Source organism: Leptopilina heterotoma, unplaced genomic scaffold (assembly GCF_015476425.1).
Source record: "Leptopilina heterotoma isolate Lh14 unplaced genomic scaffold, ASM1547642v1 Lhet_80, whole genome shotgun sequence".
Classification (NCBI taxonomy): Eukaryota; Metazoa; Arthropoda; class Insecta; order Hymenoptera; family Figitidae; genus Leptopilina; species Leptopilina heterotoma.
In genome coordinates, this window is record NW_025111181.1 from 1,199,970 (window position 1) to 1,219,653 (window position 19,684).

A 19,684-nucleotide genomic window follows, 5' to 3' on the forward strand; every position below is an offset into this window, starting at 1 on the left:
TGAGTATTAAAAATATTTTTAAAAAATGTTTTTTTAATTATTAATTATAAATTTGTTTAAAATTAATTTAATTAATTGTTTTTAAATTAACAATTTGTTTTAAAATTTAATTAAATTAATTTTTTATTTATTTAATTTAATAATATTAAATTTTAATGATAAATTTTGTGATAAATTTATATAAATCGTTATAATATATAAACTAATTGTATTTGTAAAAGAAATATATTCAAACAATATTATTAAATAGGTAATTATATAGAATGATAGAATTGATAATATTTATGTTCATTACTAATATGAGTGTAGAAGAAGAAAGTTTGGATTTTTTCATAGGTCAGTTAACATCGCTTACTATGGGTAAGTTTATTTATTGTTAATGTTCTTTGCTTTATATAAATTTAAAATAATGAATTAGTTATTGTTATTTTTTATAAAATATTATTTATTATTATATTTAATTAAACTAGTTTTTTTAATATAACAAGATTCTTTTGTACTTACAAAGTTTTGAAAATTAGTTATATTTAATTTTGTAATAAATAAATTTAATTTATAATTTTTTATTAAATTAAAAAATATTAAATTAATACAATTTATTTCTATAAATTCTTATAAGTAAATGTCATTTTTTATAAGAAGTAAAAATAAAAATTCATTTTACATTAAAAAATTGTACAATACTCTCTAAAATTAAATCAGTGGATTCTTACAAAATATTTTTTTAATTAATTGAATATAATAGATTTTGTTAATAAAAATTAAATTAAATTTTGTTAAATTTTGTTAATTAATTATAATTACCTCACAAGTACTAAAATTAATAATTAGTAAAAAACTTACGAATTACAGTATTAGTGCATGTTATTAATTAATTATAAATTATTAGTTTTTTAAAAACAACGCAAAATGAAGAAACATAAGTTTTGACGTTTTTGATTTAATTCAGTAATACTAAGACGGAAAAAAATTACTGCACTGATTAGTGAAAAGCTCTTAAATTACTGATTCATCAGTCAAATATCTGAGTACTGTTTCATTCAGTGGTATTTTCACTGATTCAAATGTAGAGAGTAAATTATCCAAGAACTATTATTAAATAATTAAATTTGTTAATTTTTTCCAAATTAACTTTTTTCATTTTTTTAAAATTATTAGTTTTTATTATGACATTTTTAATAACTTTAACAAATATTGATTTCAAATTTTAATGATTCATAATTTTTTATGACTATTGTAGGAGAAGAAGAAAACAAAAATAAAGAGAAGAAAGATGGGGATAAGTCAACATCTAATGACGAAAGCAGATCTACCCATAATCATGATCATGCTAATTCGACTCCACCTTTTAAAAGGAAGAGTAATAACTATTATAAATCGAGATATTTTTATAACTCAACAAATCGGAACTATGGGAACAACTACCAGAACAACAAACAAAATGCTTCACCTAGATGGAGAAAAAGTAACTATTATTCTTATACTAATAATAATATTCTTATACAACTTCTTTAATAATACTTTTTATTTTTATTTTATATATGAACTATATATATATATTATACAAATTTTTATATTTTATTATTTCGATCATGTTTCAGATAATTACAGAGGGACGAAAGGAGGGAAACGTCATCGTTACAACCGTAACTTGAATAATTCCAAAAAGATTGAAAATAATTTAAAAATGTTATTTTCATCTATGTTGCAAGCAGCGAAAAATATGTAACGATCAATAAATAATTATCTTGTGAAAACTATAAAGATATGAAATTTTATTATTTCATTTCCTTTATTAATAATCTATTAATATACTCACATAAAATATATTATAAATTTATTTTAAATTATTATAAATTAATTAAATCTAAACAAATTTCAAGTTTAATTTTTTAAGTATTTTATTTTAATTAATTTTAATTTCTCTTTTCATATTAAATTGTAATAATGAAATTATAATTTTTTAAAAATTATAAAACAAACAATTCAATGTTACACAAATACTTCAAAATTAATTTGAACATATTACGTTCTCTTGCAATCAAAATATTGCTAAAGGTTCAAACATTCATTTAAAGTTATGTAACAATATTTAAAAATGTTATAAACAATTTTTATAAAAAAATAGTTCAGGGATGGAAGAAAAAATTTTTTTTCACTTTTTACTTGGTTTTTCATCCGAATAGATATTTAAAATAAAAATCATCATCTGTAACTATTCACCATTTTTTACAATGTTATAAACAATTTTGATAAAGAAAAGATATTCTGAAATTATTTAAAAAATTTTGTCAATGTTATAAACAAGTTTACTAAAAAGAGTCAGTCAGATAGGAAATAAATTTTTTCTAACCACTAAACTGTTTTAACTATAATATGAAAACTGATGTGACAACCGTTTATTCAAAATTTATAAACAATTCTTAAACATTGTAAAAAAGTTAGGATTAAGTGATTAACATTTATTATTCATTTTAACTGCAAAAAGAAATAAAAATTGATAAAAAGAAAATTTTTGTTTCCACTTTGGCCTTCAAATTTAAAATTGTTTATAAAAATTGTTTATAAAATTTTTAAATAATATTAAATAACATTAAATGTAAGTTTGAACCTTTAGCAATATTTTGATTGCAAGAGAACGTAATATAATCAAAAAATAATTGTTTTCTAGGATTCTATTTCATGATTTGCAAATTGTTTATAAAAATTGTTTATAAAATTCTTAAATATTGTAAACAAGTTAGAATTAAGTGACTAATTTTTATTATTCATTTTTACTGCAAAAAGAAGTAAAAATTGATAAAAAGAAATTTTTGTTTCCACTTTGGCCTTCAAAATTCAAATTGTTTATAAAAATTGTTTTTAACATTTTAAAAAAAAATTTTAAATAATATTAAATAAACGTTTATCTCTTTAACAAAGATTTGGATTATATACATTGTTCACAAATTTTTTGTAAGCAGTAGATACTTTAGTTTTCTTTCTAATGACAAAAGTCATTAGAAATTCTACTTGTGCGGTAGAAAAGCAAATTTTTTTCCACTCTGAAAATCTTTTTTTATAAAAATTGTTTATAAAAATTGCTTATAACATTTTTAAATGTTGTTAAATAATATGAAATGAAAATTTAAACCTTCAGCAACATTTTGATTACAAGAGAGCTTCATACAATCAAAAAATAATTTTTCTCTAAGATTCTATTTCATGTTTTGCAAATTGTTTATAAAAATTGTTTATAACATTCTTAAACATTGTAAAAAAGTTTGAATTAAGTTATTAACTTTTAATATTAATTTTTACTGCAAAAAGAAATAAGAATTGAGAAAAAAAAAAAATTTTTTTACCACTTTGGCCCACAGATTTAAAATTGTTTATAAAAATTGTTTATAAAAATTGTTTAAATTATTGTTTTGTTTGTTTTGAGGCGCCAATTTGAAATTAGAAAAAAATTTTGTTTCGGCATAATGCCTATTTGATAGTCCCAACATTTTGGACGCGATATTTTCATGCTCCGGATTTTTTCCAACCGTATTCGAGTAAATAATCTAATTTTAAAGAAAAAAACACTCAAAAAAACAGCTTTTTTTTGTTTAAACAATTACAACTTTTTATGATTAACTAGAAATTGAAATTTTCTTTCAGATTCTAAAAGAGGACAGTCAAATTTAAAAAAAACCTATGTCCCGATTTTTTCCGAATTGGTTACTCGTAGAACGTAAAGATCAAACTTGTACAAAGAAATACGGTATAAAAAATTTATTTTTAACTAAAATTCTTCATTAAATCAATTATTTTTAATAATTTTTGAAAAAGTTCTTTGAGAAATTTTCAAATTCATTTATTTACAATTCAATTTTACAAAAATTCAATTATTCGTAAATTCTTTAATTAAATATATATTAGAAAATAAAAACTTTAAATAATATAAAAAAATCCGCAATTAAACTTTCTTAGAAAAAATTAATTCCACAGAATTGTTAGTTAAAAATATGCAAAATTCAGATTTTCAAATATTTTAATTTGAAACTTTTTTAAAATGGAATTATTTCTAAAGATTCACCCTATAATGCTTTTAAAATTCAATTTTTATGTGAAAATTTTACTAAAATTCATTTTTAAATCAATTAAATTTTTTATTAGAAAATTCTACTAGAATCCAATTATTTAAATACAAAAAATACAATTTATTGAATAATTGCATGTTTCTTAAAATTGAATTCTCCTAAAAAATGATATCAATAAATTTTAAATAATTGAATTCTTTTGGCGAATTTTAATAAAATTTTCAGGAATATTTACATTTTTTGAGGAATTCGATTAAAATTGTAATTACTTATAAAAATAATTGAATTCCTAAAAAGAATTTTATTATTTATAAAAATAATTGAATCCTTGTAAAAATTTTAATATTTATGAAAAAATTCCATTATTATTTTCCATTATTTTTTTATTATTTTAATTATTTATTTGCATTTTAACGTCAGTATTCGTATTTTATTATTTTATTTATATTAACATATTATTATTTTTTCTGTATTTGTATTTTGTTATTATTATTATTTTTATTATTATTATTATGTATTATTATTATCAATAAAAAGTATGAAAATTATAAGATATATTCTTCTATTATTTAAATTAGTTTTTGAAATTGATTATAGCAATACAGTCTATTTAAAATATGTAAAAACAGTTTTGTTAGTGTAATAGATTGAAAAAATTTTTTCTTTAAATGAGGTAAATTTATTAGTTCTTGTTTTGTGAACACGATAATTCGTTTCAACGAATTTATTTAAATATTGCTAGATATATTTATCATAATAATATCTCAAAATGAATTGATAGAATTTAAAAAATCTTGAAAAGAAAAATTGGTATATATTAACTGTACATTGCATTTGAATTTATAGAATTAATCTCAATAAAAAATTTTTTTTTTTAAATTTGCACTTTTTTTAAAAATCATTTTCTTTTTTATACACTGTAAAAAATTTAGGGAGTTAACGGACTCGGGAGTTGGGAGTGAAATTTTTCGAGTTAAAAATCAACTCCAAAAGAGAGTTAATTTCTAACTCCCTTCATTCAACACCCGCGCGAGTTATTTTTTCCATGGGAAGTTAGGTTTTGGGTGTTAAATTTTAACTCTCTTTATTTAACTCCCCTGGCATTAACTCCCCAATGGGTGCGACTTTTATAGACCCCCCGGGGGAGTTAAAATTTAACTCCCTTTTTTTACAGTGTAATTATTTTTTATTATTATTTTTTTGAAAACGAATAAAAAATTTATTCTTTGCATCAAAACGAATTGTTTGATGTCTATAAATGATATATTTTGTATTATAATTTATAAATTACCTAAATTACAATTAAAGTAGAAAAATTCACATTTTACCTAAATATTTATTTTTAGAAACATATTATTATATAATAACATTTTATTCTTTCAATTCACATGAATGAACTTGATTTTATAAATGTTAAATTGTATAAATAATTATTTAAAAATTAAATATACATGTCGTTAATGATTCTTCTACGAGATTTTTTGTTATTTTCTTAAATATAGATTCAACTCATAATAAAAGATAATAAATTTTAAATATATTATTATATTTTCATCGAAGTTTAAATAGGTACAGTATACAATAATAATAATAATTCTATAATACAAGAATTCCCCTAATTCATTCGTATATACGAAAAAAAATATTTTGAATGAAGCATAAACTTTATTATCGATTGGAAATTGAAACAGTAGACACACATCATGGGACGCAATAAACGAAAGTTAGAATCTGGAGAGAATAGTTTAATTAAAGATTTAAATGAAGAACAAAAAATAAAAGTTAGTAGTTTCGAGGATATACAAAAAATTATGTCAGAGTAAGTTTTTTAATTTTAAAATTTAATTATTACTTGTGTTTTTAAAATATTATAATATAATTATTTTGTTACTTTCAAAAATTGTTATTAAACAAAAATAATATTAATTTTAAAAAATTAAATAAAAAAATAATAAATCATTATTTTCAATTATAAAAATCGAAGATTATAGTGTTTTTCAAATTTTTTTCTGTTTTTAAATATATGTGACGCTCCACGAGAAAAGGGACCTTATTTACTCTTGTCATAAGGTCCCTTTTCTCGTGGAGCGTCACATATTTAATTAAATAATACATTGCGAAGAAATTTATAAAAGAAATTTGTAAATAATTGAATTCCTGTAAAAATTTTTATTATTTATGAAAATAATTGAATGTTTGCGAAGAATTTCATTCAATTTTTTTTAATAATGGAATTCTTTTGGAAAATTTTATTGAAATAGTAGATATTGAAAATTATTGAATTTTAGAAAACTTTTGAAAATAATTGAAATTTTAACAACAATTTAAGGGCATTGGAACAATTATGACGTCACAGTTTGTTCAAAGCATTTGTTCTAAATATGTGACGTCATAATGGTTTAAATTCCCTTAATTAAAATCAGTTTATTAATCACAAAAAATTTTTTATAATGATCACAAACTTTAACTAAATAAGAATTTCTTACATATTTAACCATTTATTTTACAAAAAAAGACTTCTGACTTTAAATTTGGTGCAAATATAATCTACGAAAAATTGGCGGATAATTCATTGTTTTAGTGCACCCTTCAATTATTATTAATATGTTTTTAATAAATTATAGCTTTTTAAATAAAAATTTATTATTTTTTTAATTTTTAAAATATTAGAAAATGTAAGATTTGTGCAAAGTATATTATCTAATTTTGTTACATGATAATGGTTTAAATACCCTTACTGTTTAATCAGCAATAAACTAAGTTGCCTAATTTTTATTTGCATAATAGAATTATTTTGTTACTTTCAAAAATTGTTATTAAACAAAAATAATATTAACTTACAAAAATAATATTAACTTCCAAAAATTAATTTAAAAAGTAATAAATCATTATCTTTAATCATTAGAAACATAGAAGATTGGTGTTTTTCAAATTTTTTCGGTTTTTAAATATATTTAATTAAATAATACATTACTTAATGCATAATTAATATAATGCACTATAATTTTTATTATTATTTAATTTTTTTGTTTTAAAACATTTTTTTGGTTTATAGATGGGTTATTCGTTGCAAAATTGTGAATAAATCAAACATTAAGTCGTATAAAAGTGGAAAATTATTTTCTATCGATTTAATAGATTCTTCAAGTCAATTTCGATGTACTTTCTTTGACGATGCGGTTGATAAATTTTTTGAAATTGTGCAGGTAATTTGGTTGTTTTTTAATATTATGAACTCAAAATATTATGATATTAAATTTTTTTTTTGTTAAAATAAACTTCTTTTTTTAATAATAGATCGGTAAGCAGTACATTTTGTCAAAATTCTATGTATCAACACCTCATCCAAAATTTAATGTATTCAATAATAGAATTGAAATCCAAATGAAAACTGATTCGTCGATCAAAGAAAATGATGAAAATGATATTTTCCTTCCTGACAACATGTATACTTTTAAAACCATCGAGGAAATTAAATTAATGGAAACAGGAACATTTACAGGTAAGAAGTACATAATGGAATAAAACATACAAAATAAAATATATATGTAATAAATAAAAGTAATAACAATTAATAACAATTAAATTTGCAGATCTAAAAGCGAAAATCTTTCACATAAATGAAATTGAAGAAATTGTTCTTAAAACTGGAACAAAATTCGTAAAAAGATCTGTAACAATAGTCGACGAGTTAAACGAAAAAGTAAGATTGAATTCAGTATATGTAATTTAAATATAATTTGTTTGCATAATTTTATTTTAAATAAATTTAAAAACATTTTTATTTTCAGATTGATTTTGCATTATGGCGTGAGAATGCACAAAATTTTTCGATGAATGTTGATGATGACATTATTATTAAAGGCGGAAAGGTCCTATTTTACAATAACATTGCCTACATTTCTATAATAAATTCATCAATTATAACACTTAATGAAGGTTCTGAAAATGATTAAATTACAATTTCTTAGTTCCTTAGAACCATTTCATTGTAGATTAATCGATTTTTCTTTATTATAATTTCAAAGAAAATTATATTTTGAGTTATTCCTACGCGTTTTGGAATAAAAAAAATAGAAATAGCTCCTACGATATATAAAAGAAATAAATTATTATATAATACATATTTTCTTTTTGAAAAAGTCATAACTGTGACAGTTTGATGTTAATTGTTTTTTATATAGATATATTTCGTTAACAAATATGGTTTGAAAGCAATTAAATCATATTTAGAGAGCAGTGTAACTGCAAATGTTACTGTTTAAGAAATAAAATAAAAAGAAATGTAGATTTCTATTATTTGTTAACAAAAAATTTTCAATTCAAAAAAATTAATAAATTATATAATAGAAAGGAATTCTATTGATTTATAAGTAAATAGCGATAAGTATCCAATTTATTGTAATTAACGTATATACACTATAAATTTGTAATATTTTACTAATTATTAAATGGAATTTAATTTATAAATTAACTGTTATAATCGAATTAATTATAATAAATCAATGATATAAAATGACAATTATTAATGATTGTTTATTACTTTTATTTAATACTATGTGAAAAATTGTAATTGAAAAGAATTTTAATTAGATGAATAAAATAAAATTAATTAATAAAATTAATGTAATTTATAAAACATATCGAAAAAAATTATTGATTGTAATAAAAACATTTAAATTTAATTTAATATTATAAAAAGAATAATTACTTTTTCTCCTTCTAAATGCAGCATGTTGATAATTCTGAAAATGACCTTTATATCGCTTTGAATTGTAGAAATTACGAGTTTTAAATAGGTCTGTAAATAGCAGACGATTGAGATTGTCTATGTTCTTCATTATGTCTCACATTTTTTGAATGCTTCGTATTTCTTTCATTCTCATCATGCTTAGAAGAATGATCTTCTGTCTTGTCATTATTATTATTTGCTTCTTCTTCCCCTATAATATTAATTAAAATTAATTAATCATATTATTATAAGTGGCATTAATTAGTTTTAAAACGTTTCAAAAATAGTAATGTGTCTAACGAACTAAGAATTTGTAAATAACCTGAAATAAACCGGAAATTTGGTACAATCACGCAAAACGGAGTAAATATAAGGAATTTTCATTAAAAGAATATGTTTTAAATTTTTTTACATAAATTTCATTCGTTACAATTAAAAGCTTAGTATATTATTTTTTAAACTATTTTTTAAAAATTATTAAACGATAATTTTTACTACTTTTCTCCATGTAATTTTATAAAAAGGAATTAATAAATTTCTATGATAGAAAAAGCAACAATTTTTTTTTTCAAATATACTAATAACGTCAATACACGTGATATTAAAATTATAAGTGAAATTTTGTTATTTTATGTCCTTTTTTTACAAAAACTTATTAAATTGTCAACTAAATAGACACAGTGAATATGTCTTTTTAACAAAATTAAAAAATATAATCTATTGTAATTATCAATTATAATAAAAAAAAAGTTAAAGAATAAGGATATTTAAATTAATTTAAATTAATGCAATGTATTTAAAAATTGATATATTTATAAATTAAAAATAATATTAAAATATAATTTATTTAATTTTAAAAGTTTAAAGTTTCAATAATTATAATTTAGAATTAAAATATTAGTAATTTAAAAATTCTAGATAATTTATAATTGACAAAAATATCATTATATTAAAAAAATAGATAAATTAAATATAATAATTAAGAATGTCATATAATTATCTTTAACTTAAATAACTTAAATAACTTGAATAAACAGTTAATTAAATAAATGTAAATGAAACAGTTAATTTATAAATTAAATTCCATTTAATAATTAGTAAAATATTACAAATTTATAGTGTATATACGTTAATTACAATAAATTGGATACTTATCGCTATTTACTTATAAATCAATAGAATTCCTTTCTATTATATAATTTATTAATTTTTTTGAATTGAAAATTTTTTGTTAACAAATAATAGAAATCTACATTTCTTTTTATTTTATTTCTTAAACAGTAACATTTGCAGTTACACTGCTCTCTAAATATGATTTAATTGCTTTCAAACCATATTTGTTAACGAAATATATCTATATAAAAAACAATTAACATCAAACTGTCACAGTTATGACTTTTTCAAAAAGAAAATATGTATTATATAATAATTTATTTCTTTTATATATCGTAGGAGCTATTTCTATTTTTTTTATTCCAAAACGCGTAGGAATAACTCAAAATATAATTTTCTTTGAAATTATAATAAAGAAAAATCGATTAATCTACAATGAAATGGTTCTAAGGAACTAAGAAATTGTAATTTAATCATTTTCAGAACCTTCATTAAGTGTTATAATTGATGAATTTATTATAGAAATGTAGGCAATGTTATTGTAAAATAGGACCTTTCCGCCTTTAATAATAATGTCATCATCAACATTCATCGAAAAATTTTGTGCATTCTCACGCCATAATGCAAAATCAATCTGAAAATAAAAATGTTTTTAAATTTATTTAAAATAAAATTATGCAAACAAATTATATTTAAATTACATATACTGAATTCAATCTTACTTTTTCGTTTAACTCGTCGACTATTGTTACAGATCTTTTTACGAATTTTGTTCCAGTTTTAAGAACAATTTCTTCAATTTCATTTATGTGAAAGATTTTCGCTTTTAGATCTGCAAATTTAATTGTTATTAATTGTTATTACTTTTATTTATTACATATATATTTTATTTTGTATGTTTTATTCCATTATGTACTTCTTACCTGTAAATGTTCCTGTTTCCATTAATTTAATTTCCTCGATGGTTTTAAAAGTATACATGTTGTCAGGAAGGAAAATATCATTTTCATCATTTTCTTTGATCGACGAATCAGTTTTCATTTGGATTTCAATTCTATTATTGAATACATTAAATTTTGGATGAGGTGTTGATACATAGAATTTTGACAAAATGTACTGCTTACCGATCTATTATTAAAAAAAGAAGTTTATTTTAACAAAAAAAAAATTTAATATCATAATATTTTGAGTTCATAATATTAAAAAACAACCAAATTACCTGCACAATTTCAAAAAATTTATCAACCGCATCGTCAAAGAAAGTACATCGAAATTGACTTGAAGAATCTATTAAATCGATAGAAAATAATTTTCCACTTTTATACGACTTAATGTTTGATTTATTCACAATTTTGCAACGAATAACCCATCTATAAACCAAAAAAATGTTTTAAAACAAAAAAATTAAATAATAATAAAAATTATAGTGCATTATATTAATTATGCATTAAGTAATGTATTATTTAATTAAATATATTTAAAAACCGAAAAAATTTGAAAAACACCAATCTTCTATGTTTCTAATGATTAAAGATAATGATTTATTACTTTTTAAATTAATTTTTGGAAGTTAATATTATTTTTGTAAGTTAATATTATTTTTGTTTAATAACAATTTTTGAAAGTAACAAAATAATTCTATTATGCAAATAAAAATTAGGCAACTTAGTTTATTGCTGATTAAACAGTAAGGGTATTTAAACCATTATCATGTAACAAAATTAGATAATATACTTTGCACAAATCTTACATTTTCTAATATTTTAAAAATTAAAAAAATAATAAATTTTTATTTAAAAAGCTATAATTTATTAAAAACATATTAATAATAATTGAAGGGTGCACTAAAACAATGAATTATCCGCCAATTTTTCGTAGATTATATTTGCACCAAATTTAAAGTCAGAAGTCTTTTTTTGTAAAATAAATGGTTAAATATGTAAGAAATTCTTATTTAGTTAAAGTTTGTGATCATTATAAAAAATTTTTTGTGATTAATAAACTGATTTTAATTATAAATTATTAATATTTAGCTCTAAAAGTTGAAGTGTCGTGTTGGAGGATACAGCTTTGTTTTAGTGCACCCTTCAATTCATTTTTTAAACTTTTGTATTAATAAAAATAAATTATGTAGCTTTATAAAGTTTCTACATGATTTAAAAAAAATATAAGCAAACACGTTTCTGTCATTTTGTTTTGTACAAAGGCAACATTTTGTATTATTTCCATATATAATTAAATAAAATAATTAGCATTATAATATATAGAAAATAAACTTTTAAAATTTGTTGTTAATATGTTGTATAATTATGTCGAAATTAATAAAAAAAAAAATTATAAAATTATAATTTAAAAATTATAGAACTTACTCTGATATTGTATTTTGTATATCCATGAAACTATCAATTTTTATTTTTTTTTCTTTATTTAAATTATGAGAGAAACCATGGTCATCAGATTCTAAATTTCGTTTATTGTGTTTCATGATGCGTGTTTACTGTTTCAATTTCAAATCGATACTAATGTTTATACTTTATTCAAAATATTCTTATTTCTTTGTTATTATAGAAATGAATTAGGGGAATTCTTGTATAATAGAATTATCAATATAATTTGTAACTGTTTAAACTTGATTGAGATATACTGCTTACAAAAATGTAAATCTATCATTTAGAGTTTAAAAGTTAAATATAATTTTGTGTAAAAAAAATTGAATTCTACAGAACGTGAAACTGTTTTATTATTATTATTCCAAGTAAGATATTTTAATCATATATAATAAATAATTTTTATAAATGTATTATTGATTTATGTTTGTAAATATTTTATTTTGTATTATAATATTAAATAGTAATATAATTATATTAATTTTAATTATTTAAAATTTTATTTAATTTATTACAGAATAAATAAATACAATTACATATTGTAAGTCATTAATAATTATGATTTTTTATTTCTTTTAATTAATATTTTCATTTTCAAAAGATTATTAATTGCTTTTTGTTTTTTATATTTAATTTTAATGGGTTAATGTAGTTTACATATATGAAATAAATAAAAAAATTAATAAAAATGTTAAAGAAACAACATAATATTTTAATTTCTGAAAGTAAATGATATATTTAGTAATAATTTAATTAAAAAAATAATCGTCCTACTATATATTTCTTTTTTCTAAAAAAAAGTTTTAAAAAATAAATTTTAATGTGATATGTTAATAAATATTTGAATAGTGACATCTATTAGATGTCAATTGAAGTCTTTGATTCACTATTTGCTGATATGGTCGAAATGTTCTTTCGTAATTATAATTCTTAATCAGCGAAAAATTCAAATATTTAAATGTACAGCTCTTGACTAATAATGGGTTTGCTCTGAGAATATAAGAAGCTTGATTGATAATATAAATAAATTATAGTTAAACTGTATTAATCTATCACAAATTACTCTCATTTTATGTCCACACGTGAGACCATAAAGTTTTAAAAAAAATTCATCTCTAAAGCTCTTCATTATTTCGAGATATTTACATACGGACACACACATACGGATGTCATTTTTTAAACTCATGAGATCAAATAATCAATAATATCAATAATATTAAGTAATCGATAACTAAAAATTTTAGTACTTTTAAAGAAACAAAAGTCAGTCTATCAATTTTTACATAATCGCATCCCAATATTTTCCAAAAATATGTTTATAGAAATTAAATTAATAATTTATTAAAATTTTCTTTTTATAATTTATTTAAAAAATTTTTTTTTAAGATTAGTTTAATAAGAAATTCTGAGTAAATCCAATAAATTTTTCAAACTTTTACCTCCACATTAGTTCTGCTATTTTGAATTTTAAAAAACGCGAGTCTTTGCAATTAATAAAAAAATATAAAAAATTGTTATTAAAAAAATGTTTTGTTTTATTTAATTTTGAATTTCTTTAATTACATATTTCAAAAAATAATTAATAATAATAATTAACAATAATTAATAATTCTAAAAAATAAAATTTTAAACATAATTTAAACCAACAATAATCATTATCGTAATACGGATCGTTTTGACTTATGTAACGTCTTAAAAAGAAATTCTTGTATGAAAATGATAAATCCATATACAAGAAGAATATATGCATTCAAATAAGAGAAATGCTCTTAAAACAAAAATATTTTATTTTCAGTGTAGGCTCTACGTTTGTCTAAATTTAAAAAATTTAATTGTTTTCGGAAAAATCTAAATATTTCAAAAAATATGAAATGTTTTGAAATTTCTTGAAATATAGATATCAAGATTTTAAACCAATTAATAAATAATATTCCAAAATATTTACAAATACGTTTAGAAGTTTAGTTTTCTTTGCTTCAATTATATAAAAGTATCCAAAAAATTGAATAACCTTATTATAATTATTTCTTTTATTATTTTATTTTTCTTTCTATAAAAGTAACCAAAAAATTGAATAACCTTATTATAATTCTTCCTTTTATTTTATTTATTTTTTCTTTATCTTACGATCACACAAAACTATTAAAACTATGTTTATAAAAATAAGTTTTTATTCGTTAAAAAAATTAGTAAATAAATAAGTAAGAATCCGACAGTAATCGGCCACTTAAAAAAGCTTTCAAAAACTGTAAAAAAAGATTTTTTTCAATTACAAAAGCTTAGATTTGTTTATGATCAACTTAGAAATGATTAGCAACAAACAAAATATTTTTATCTCATACGGTTTTATAGCTATTCAAAATTGAAAAAGTGTCTGACTACTGTTTGGTTTACCCTATTCACGGTTTAAATTTTTTACTTAGCAACAATTCTCTACCACGAATCTTGATATAATTTTCCAAATTGCTTTTTATTATTTTTATATTTCTTTTACGTTTGGAAATGGAAAAAGATTCATTTCTTTAATACAAATTGAGATTTATTTGAATCCAAAACTGCTTTGTTTTGATGCAAATAATTTTGGTATTTGGCTATATAATTAATTATTTGACGCAATTAAAGTATTAGTCTCAATTAAAATAATTAATTATAAAGAATAATTGCATATTTGATACAAATAAATGTTTAGTTCTTTAAAAAAAATTATTTTATTGATGCAAATAAATATTTAATTGAATTAAAAACCATGCATTATTGAATCAAGTAATTTTCCTAATTGATTTAAAGTAATATTTATTAGATCCAATTATTCATTGAAATTTTCACTCATTCAGATTTAGATGGTATTATTTTCTACCGGCACAGAAATTCTGACAGCAAAAATGTTAATAATGGCCCTGTGCCGGTCCGGTACCAAAATTTAATTAAGATTTTTCACCGGCAACACGACGTGCTTTAAAATTTTTACGTTGCATCTAATTTTAATTTTTTTCGTTTAAAATCGAAAAAACAAACTAATTTTTATTAAACATTAATTTTGTTAAACACTGAGTTCTTTTTGTTCCTTTCCCTTGACTGCATAATATTCCATTTTGATTATATTCTTAATTTTTTTGTTTCAATTTGAAAAAGCAAACTATTTTTTGTTACATACAAATACCGTTTTTTTGGTCTTAAAACTTTTTTGAAAATGATGAAAAATGTAGAAGTAACTTTAAAATTATCGTTACCAACTTGTAGAGCATTAAAAAACGCTTCGATTGACCTATTTTTGTAAAAAAAAAGCGTCTTGGTTTAAGACGTTTACGTGGTCACATTTTAGACGTTTATAAGCGTCTTATTTGCCTTTTAAAATGCATGTATTTGGCGGTTATGTTTTTCATTTAAGACGCTCAAATAAGACGCTTATCTACATAAGACGATTATAAACGTCTAAACGTCTTATTTTTAGACGCCATTTTTTGCAGTATTTTAAAAACCAAAAATTGTGGGAAATGACATTTTCTCAACTTTTTTGTTTAACTATTAAACTGTTATAACATATCTTGTAGGGTATTTAAAAAGACATTTATTGACCCAAAATTAAATCACTTTTACTATATTTATAAAAAGTTATTCATATATTTCTATTATTATTATCTCTATGAGAAAGCAAAGTGTTCATGAAATGAGCAACAAAATTTTGAAAAAAATATACAACTTGACAGCGGTTTTTTAAATTACTGTACGATGTTTTTTAAAAAAGTTATCGTTATATGTAGAATTAGAAAAAAATATTAAAAATGTTTTTTAAACAATTTTCATTGAATATTTTGGATATAATGAAGATTTGAAAATCCATAATTTTTAATTAGGGTAATGTCACCGCCTAAGCTTTTTTCTTAAAAATTCTTTATGAAAGCAAATTAATAGGAGGTTTCTATTCCAAGATTTAGTTTAGATCCCTAGATAAGTGTTTATACCATAATAGCTTTGATTTTTTTTATTTGGAAAAAACAATTTACTTTTCAAAAAAGCTAATTTTTCGTCAATTTATATTCATAAAAAGAGTAAACTGTCATTAAAAATATAAAAAACAGGCAGTCCACTCATGGTTATAAACAGTGGTTCACTCATGATGACATGCAACTTTTTATGGCAGCCACCCCAATTTTTTTTTAGTCAAAATTATCACTTAACTAAACTAATATAATCAATTTCAATGTTCAAAGTAGTAGGAAAAAAATAAATTACCTTTAAAATTTAAATTTTACACTACTTTTACACTTCCGAATCACTTTACTCATTGTAAGAGCGACTTCTTTTTTGGTCGAGATTTTAACTCAATTAATAGTATTCTAGAGTATTTTACATATCCATTTAGAAGTTTAGTCTCTACGTTGGTTTAAATTTCAAAAAATCCAATTTTTAAGAAAAATTCAAATATTTCAAAGAGTACGAAATTAATTAATTCCTTTACGTCTGTAAATGGAAAAATGGTTCATATAACATAATTAATAATATATGCCCTGAAACTGTATCTCCTTTGCTAACTTTCTAGCAAAATTTTTTTTTTAATTTGCTAAAGAAAGTAAACTTACCTCAAATTAATTTTTACAACTATTTTATTAATAATGAATATTTTATTTACAGATTATTTTTCGAGTTTTAAAAAAACTAAAATTATTAGAAACATTTAATTGCTCATTTTGTCTATAGATTAATAATTATGGGTTTAACATTTGAAGACAAATTAATTGTCCAAGGGACAGGTGATTTTTCTTTAGAAAAAAGCATGCTGCATGATATTCACATACATGAATTTAATAACATTGTAATGTTAAACTCAAATTATTCAATGCAATCACCACTATTATTACAAATACCATCAAATATTAGGAAGATACCACTGGGTACTAATTATGTTCAAATTCTATTTTCATGTGAAAAAAATAAAAAAGACAAAGGCCATTGGATATGTATATATTATAATTCAAATGTTGTTCATGTTTATAATAGTGCAAATAGTGGCGAATTACATCCTGATCATCAAATATACCTTCAAAATTTATTTTCAGACCATACTAATTTAAAAATTGTATTTGAAAAAGTTCAATATCAAACGAACAATTTCGATTGTGGAGTATTTGCTATTGCTTTTGTTACAGCAATTATTAATAACATATGTCCATGTTCTTTAACATTTTCAATTCCTGATATGAGAAAGCATTTATTGTACATATTTGAAACGAATACATTACAAATGTTTCCAGTATTATCTACCTTAAACACGCATAATATTATTTCTGTATCTCAACCATTAGAAAATCATCAAATTATGAAATATGATTACTTTAAAATTTCAAATTTTAATACGTGTCACATTGTTAAGAACAATTATAACATTAAAATTAACTTGGCAAAAATTGATAATATAAAAAGTAATTTAAAAAATCTAATAAAAGTAAATGGTGAAAAACCAGAATGTCAAAATTTGGAATTGAAAAATAAAGAAACGAGTCAAAACTATTATAAAATAGATAAGGTTAAGAATGAACAGAAAAAGCAATTAAAGAATAAAGAAAAGTGTCAAAAATATCGAGAATGTAGGAAAGATGACAAAATTCTACAGTTAAATAATAAAAATAAATGTAAAGAATATCGTGAAATTATGAAAAGTAATGAAGAATTAAAATTGAAAAATAAAAACAAATGTCAGAAATATAGAGATGTAAAGATGCAAATTAACAAAGAAAATGAACATTTTAAGAATGTTAATAAATGCAAAAGTTATCGTGAAATTCAAAATGAAATTAATCAAAAAGAAATTAAATCAAAAAATAAATCAAAATGTAAAAACTATAGGATAATTCAAAATGAAATTAATAGTGAAGAAATGCAATTAAAAAATAAAAACAAATGTAAAAAAAATCGCGAAAATAAAAGTGAAGAAATGAAACTAAAAAATATAGAAAAGTGCAAGAAATATCGAGAAAATCTTAAAAAAAGAAAAATTCAAACTAATGATAATAGTAATGATATAGAAAATGTAGACTTAAAAAAGTTAAAATATAAAAATGGAAACTTTTGTGATAATAATAAAATAAAAGTAAAAGATGACATTGAAAATTTGAAATATATTGCAATGTTAAAAGATGAAGTTTCTATTCAAGAAAATTTTTTAGGTGAAATGAATATTATTTGTGAATTTTGTAATGCTAAACATTTTATGTTGGAAATGCCAAAAGATAAAAAGTTTAGTACATGTTGTCATAAAGGTAAAATTAGCTTGGCAGAAGATCCATTATATCCTACAGAATTAAAAGAATTGCTTTGTGGTGATTCAAATGAAAGCATACACTACAGAAAAAATATAAGACACTATAATAATGCGGTAGCTTTTGCAAGTTTCGTTGCCACATATGTTCCATTACAGAATAAAGGACCTCAAGTATTTAAAATTTGTGGTCAAATTTACCATAGCGCTTACTCACTACATCCTACAAATAATGAAAGAAGAAAATATGGTCAACTATATATAATTGACAATGAATTAGCAACAGAATTTCGTAAAACAGATAATAATGAATGCAGAATTGATATATTACGTTTTCTGGAAAATGTATTCAGAAAATGTAGTCCATATGCTAAATCATATAAGATGATGTACGAAGTAGAAAAAGAAGAACATAAATTATGTCAAGATAATAATACTTTTCCACGTGAAATAAAAATGATTTTAAAAAGGAATTATAATTTTGATAAAAATAGATATAATCTGCCAACAGCAAATGAAGTAGCAGTTGTTTTTGTAGATGAAGATGGTGAACCTCCAATTGAACGTGATTTTTGTATATATTCTAAATTTGATAAACCAATTAGCATTCCTTCTATAAGTAGACATGTAGATCCAATGACATATCCGCTAATGTATCCTTCAGGTGGTAACGGTTGGATGCCAAATTTAGTCTCAAATGACAAAAAAAACAATATTACAGCATTGCAGTTTTATTCATACAAATTTAGTGTTAGAGATGATTTTAACGTCATTCTGAATTCGGGAAAATTGACCCAACAGTATGTGGTTGATGCTTTTGTAAAAATTGAAAGTGGACGATTATATTATATAAGGCAACAACAACATGTTTTAAGAACGGAACTATATTCAGGATTAATGGACTACCTGCATAAAAAAAAAGAACAAAAAGAAAATATACAAATTGGAAAAATGTTTATTTTGCCGTCTTCTTTTACTGGCAGTCCTAGAGCGTTACAACAAAATTTTAGCGATGCAATTTGTTTAGTTCAAAAATTTGGTAAACCTGATTTATTTATAACTATGACGTGCAATCCAAAATGGAAAGAAATTATTAATAATATTAAAGAAAATGAAGATGTTTTAAGTCGGC

The 19,684-nt window shown here is 20.9% G+C and overlaps 4 protein-coding genes across 4 annotated transcripts in view; 3 read left to right on the top strand and 1 right to left on the bottom strand.

Annotated features, from left to right (window-relative positions):
• Nucleotides 1–308: 308 nt before the first annotated feature.
• Nucleotides 309–1,752, top strand: LOC122511121 (GATA zinc finger domain-containing protein 4-like). Its single transcript, XM_043626184.1, has 3 exons — nucleotides 309–360; nucleotides 1,241–1,465; nucleotides 1,602–1,752. Exons 1-3 carry the CDS (start codon nucleotides 357–359, stop codon nucleotides 1,727–1,729), a joined length of 357 nt encoding a protein of 118 aa, XP_043482119.1. The 5' UTR covers nucleotides 309–356; the 3' UTR covers nucleotides 1,730–1,752.
• Nucleotides 1,753–5,746: 3,994 nt separating this feature from the next.
• On the top strand, nucleotides 5,747–8,446 carry LOC122511084 (replication protein A 70 kDa DNA-binding subunit-like). Its single transcript, XM_043626127.1, has 5 exons — nucleotides 5,747–5,883; nucleotides 7,120–7,270; nucleotides 7,362–7,566; nucleotides 7,658–7,767; nucleotides 7,856–8,446. The coding sequence occupies exons 1-5, from the start codon at nucleotides 5,768–5,770 to the stop codon at nucleotides 8,018–8,020; spliced, it is 747 nt and encodes a 248-aa protein (XP_043482062.1). The 5' UTR covers nucleotides 5,747–5,767; the 3' UTR covers nucleotides 8,021–8,446.
• Nucleotides 8,447–8,781: 335 nt separating this feature from the next.
• LOC122511085 (replication protein A 70 kDa DNA-binding subunit-like) lies at nucleotides 8,782–12,548 on the bottom strand. Its single transcript, XM_043626129.1, has 6 exons — nucleotides 12,279–12,548; nucleotides 11,129–11,279; nucleotides 10,833–11,037; nucleotides 10,632–10,741; nucleotides 10,396–10,543; nucleotides 8,782–9,007 (listed from the first exon to the last, which is right to left on the bottom strand). The coding sequence occupies exons 1-6, from the start codon at nucleotides 12,392–12,394 to the stop codon at nucleotides 8,856–8,858; spliced, it is 882 nt and encodes a 293-aa protein (XP_043482064.1). The 5' UTR covers nucleotides 12,395–12,548; the 3' UTR covers nucleotides 8,782–8,855.
• A 6,388-nt stretch (nucleotides 12,549–18,936) lies between these two features.
• Nucleotides 18,937–19,684, top strand: part of LOC122511114 — a 31,336-nt gene continuing 30,588 nt past the window's right edge. Inside the window, exons 1-2 of the mRNA XM_043626174.1 lie at nucleotides 18,937–18,941; nucleotides 19,047–19,225. Coding sequence (XP_043482109.1) covers nucleotides 18,937–18,941; nucleotides 19,047–19,225 — 184 coding nt within the window. The remainder of the gene's footprint in view (nucleotides 18,942–19,046; nucleotides 19,226–19,684) is intronic.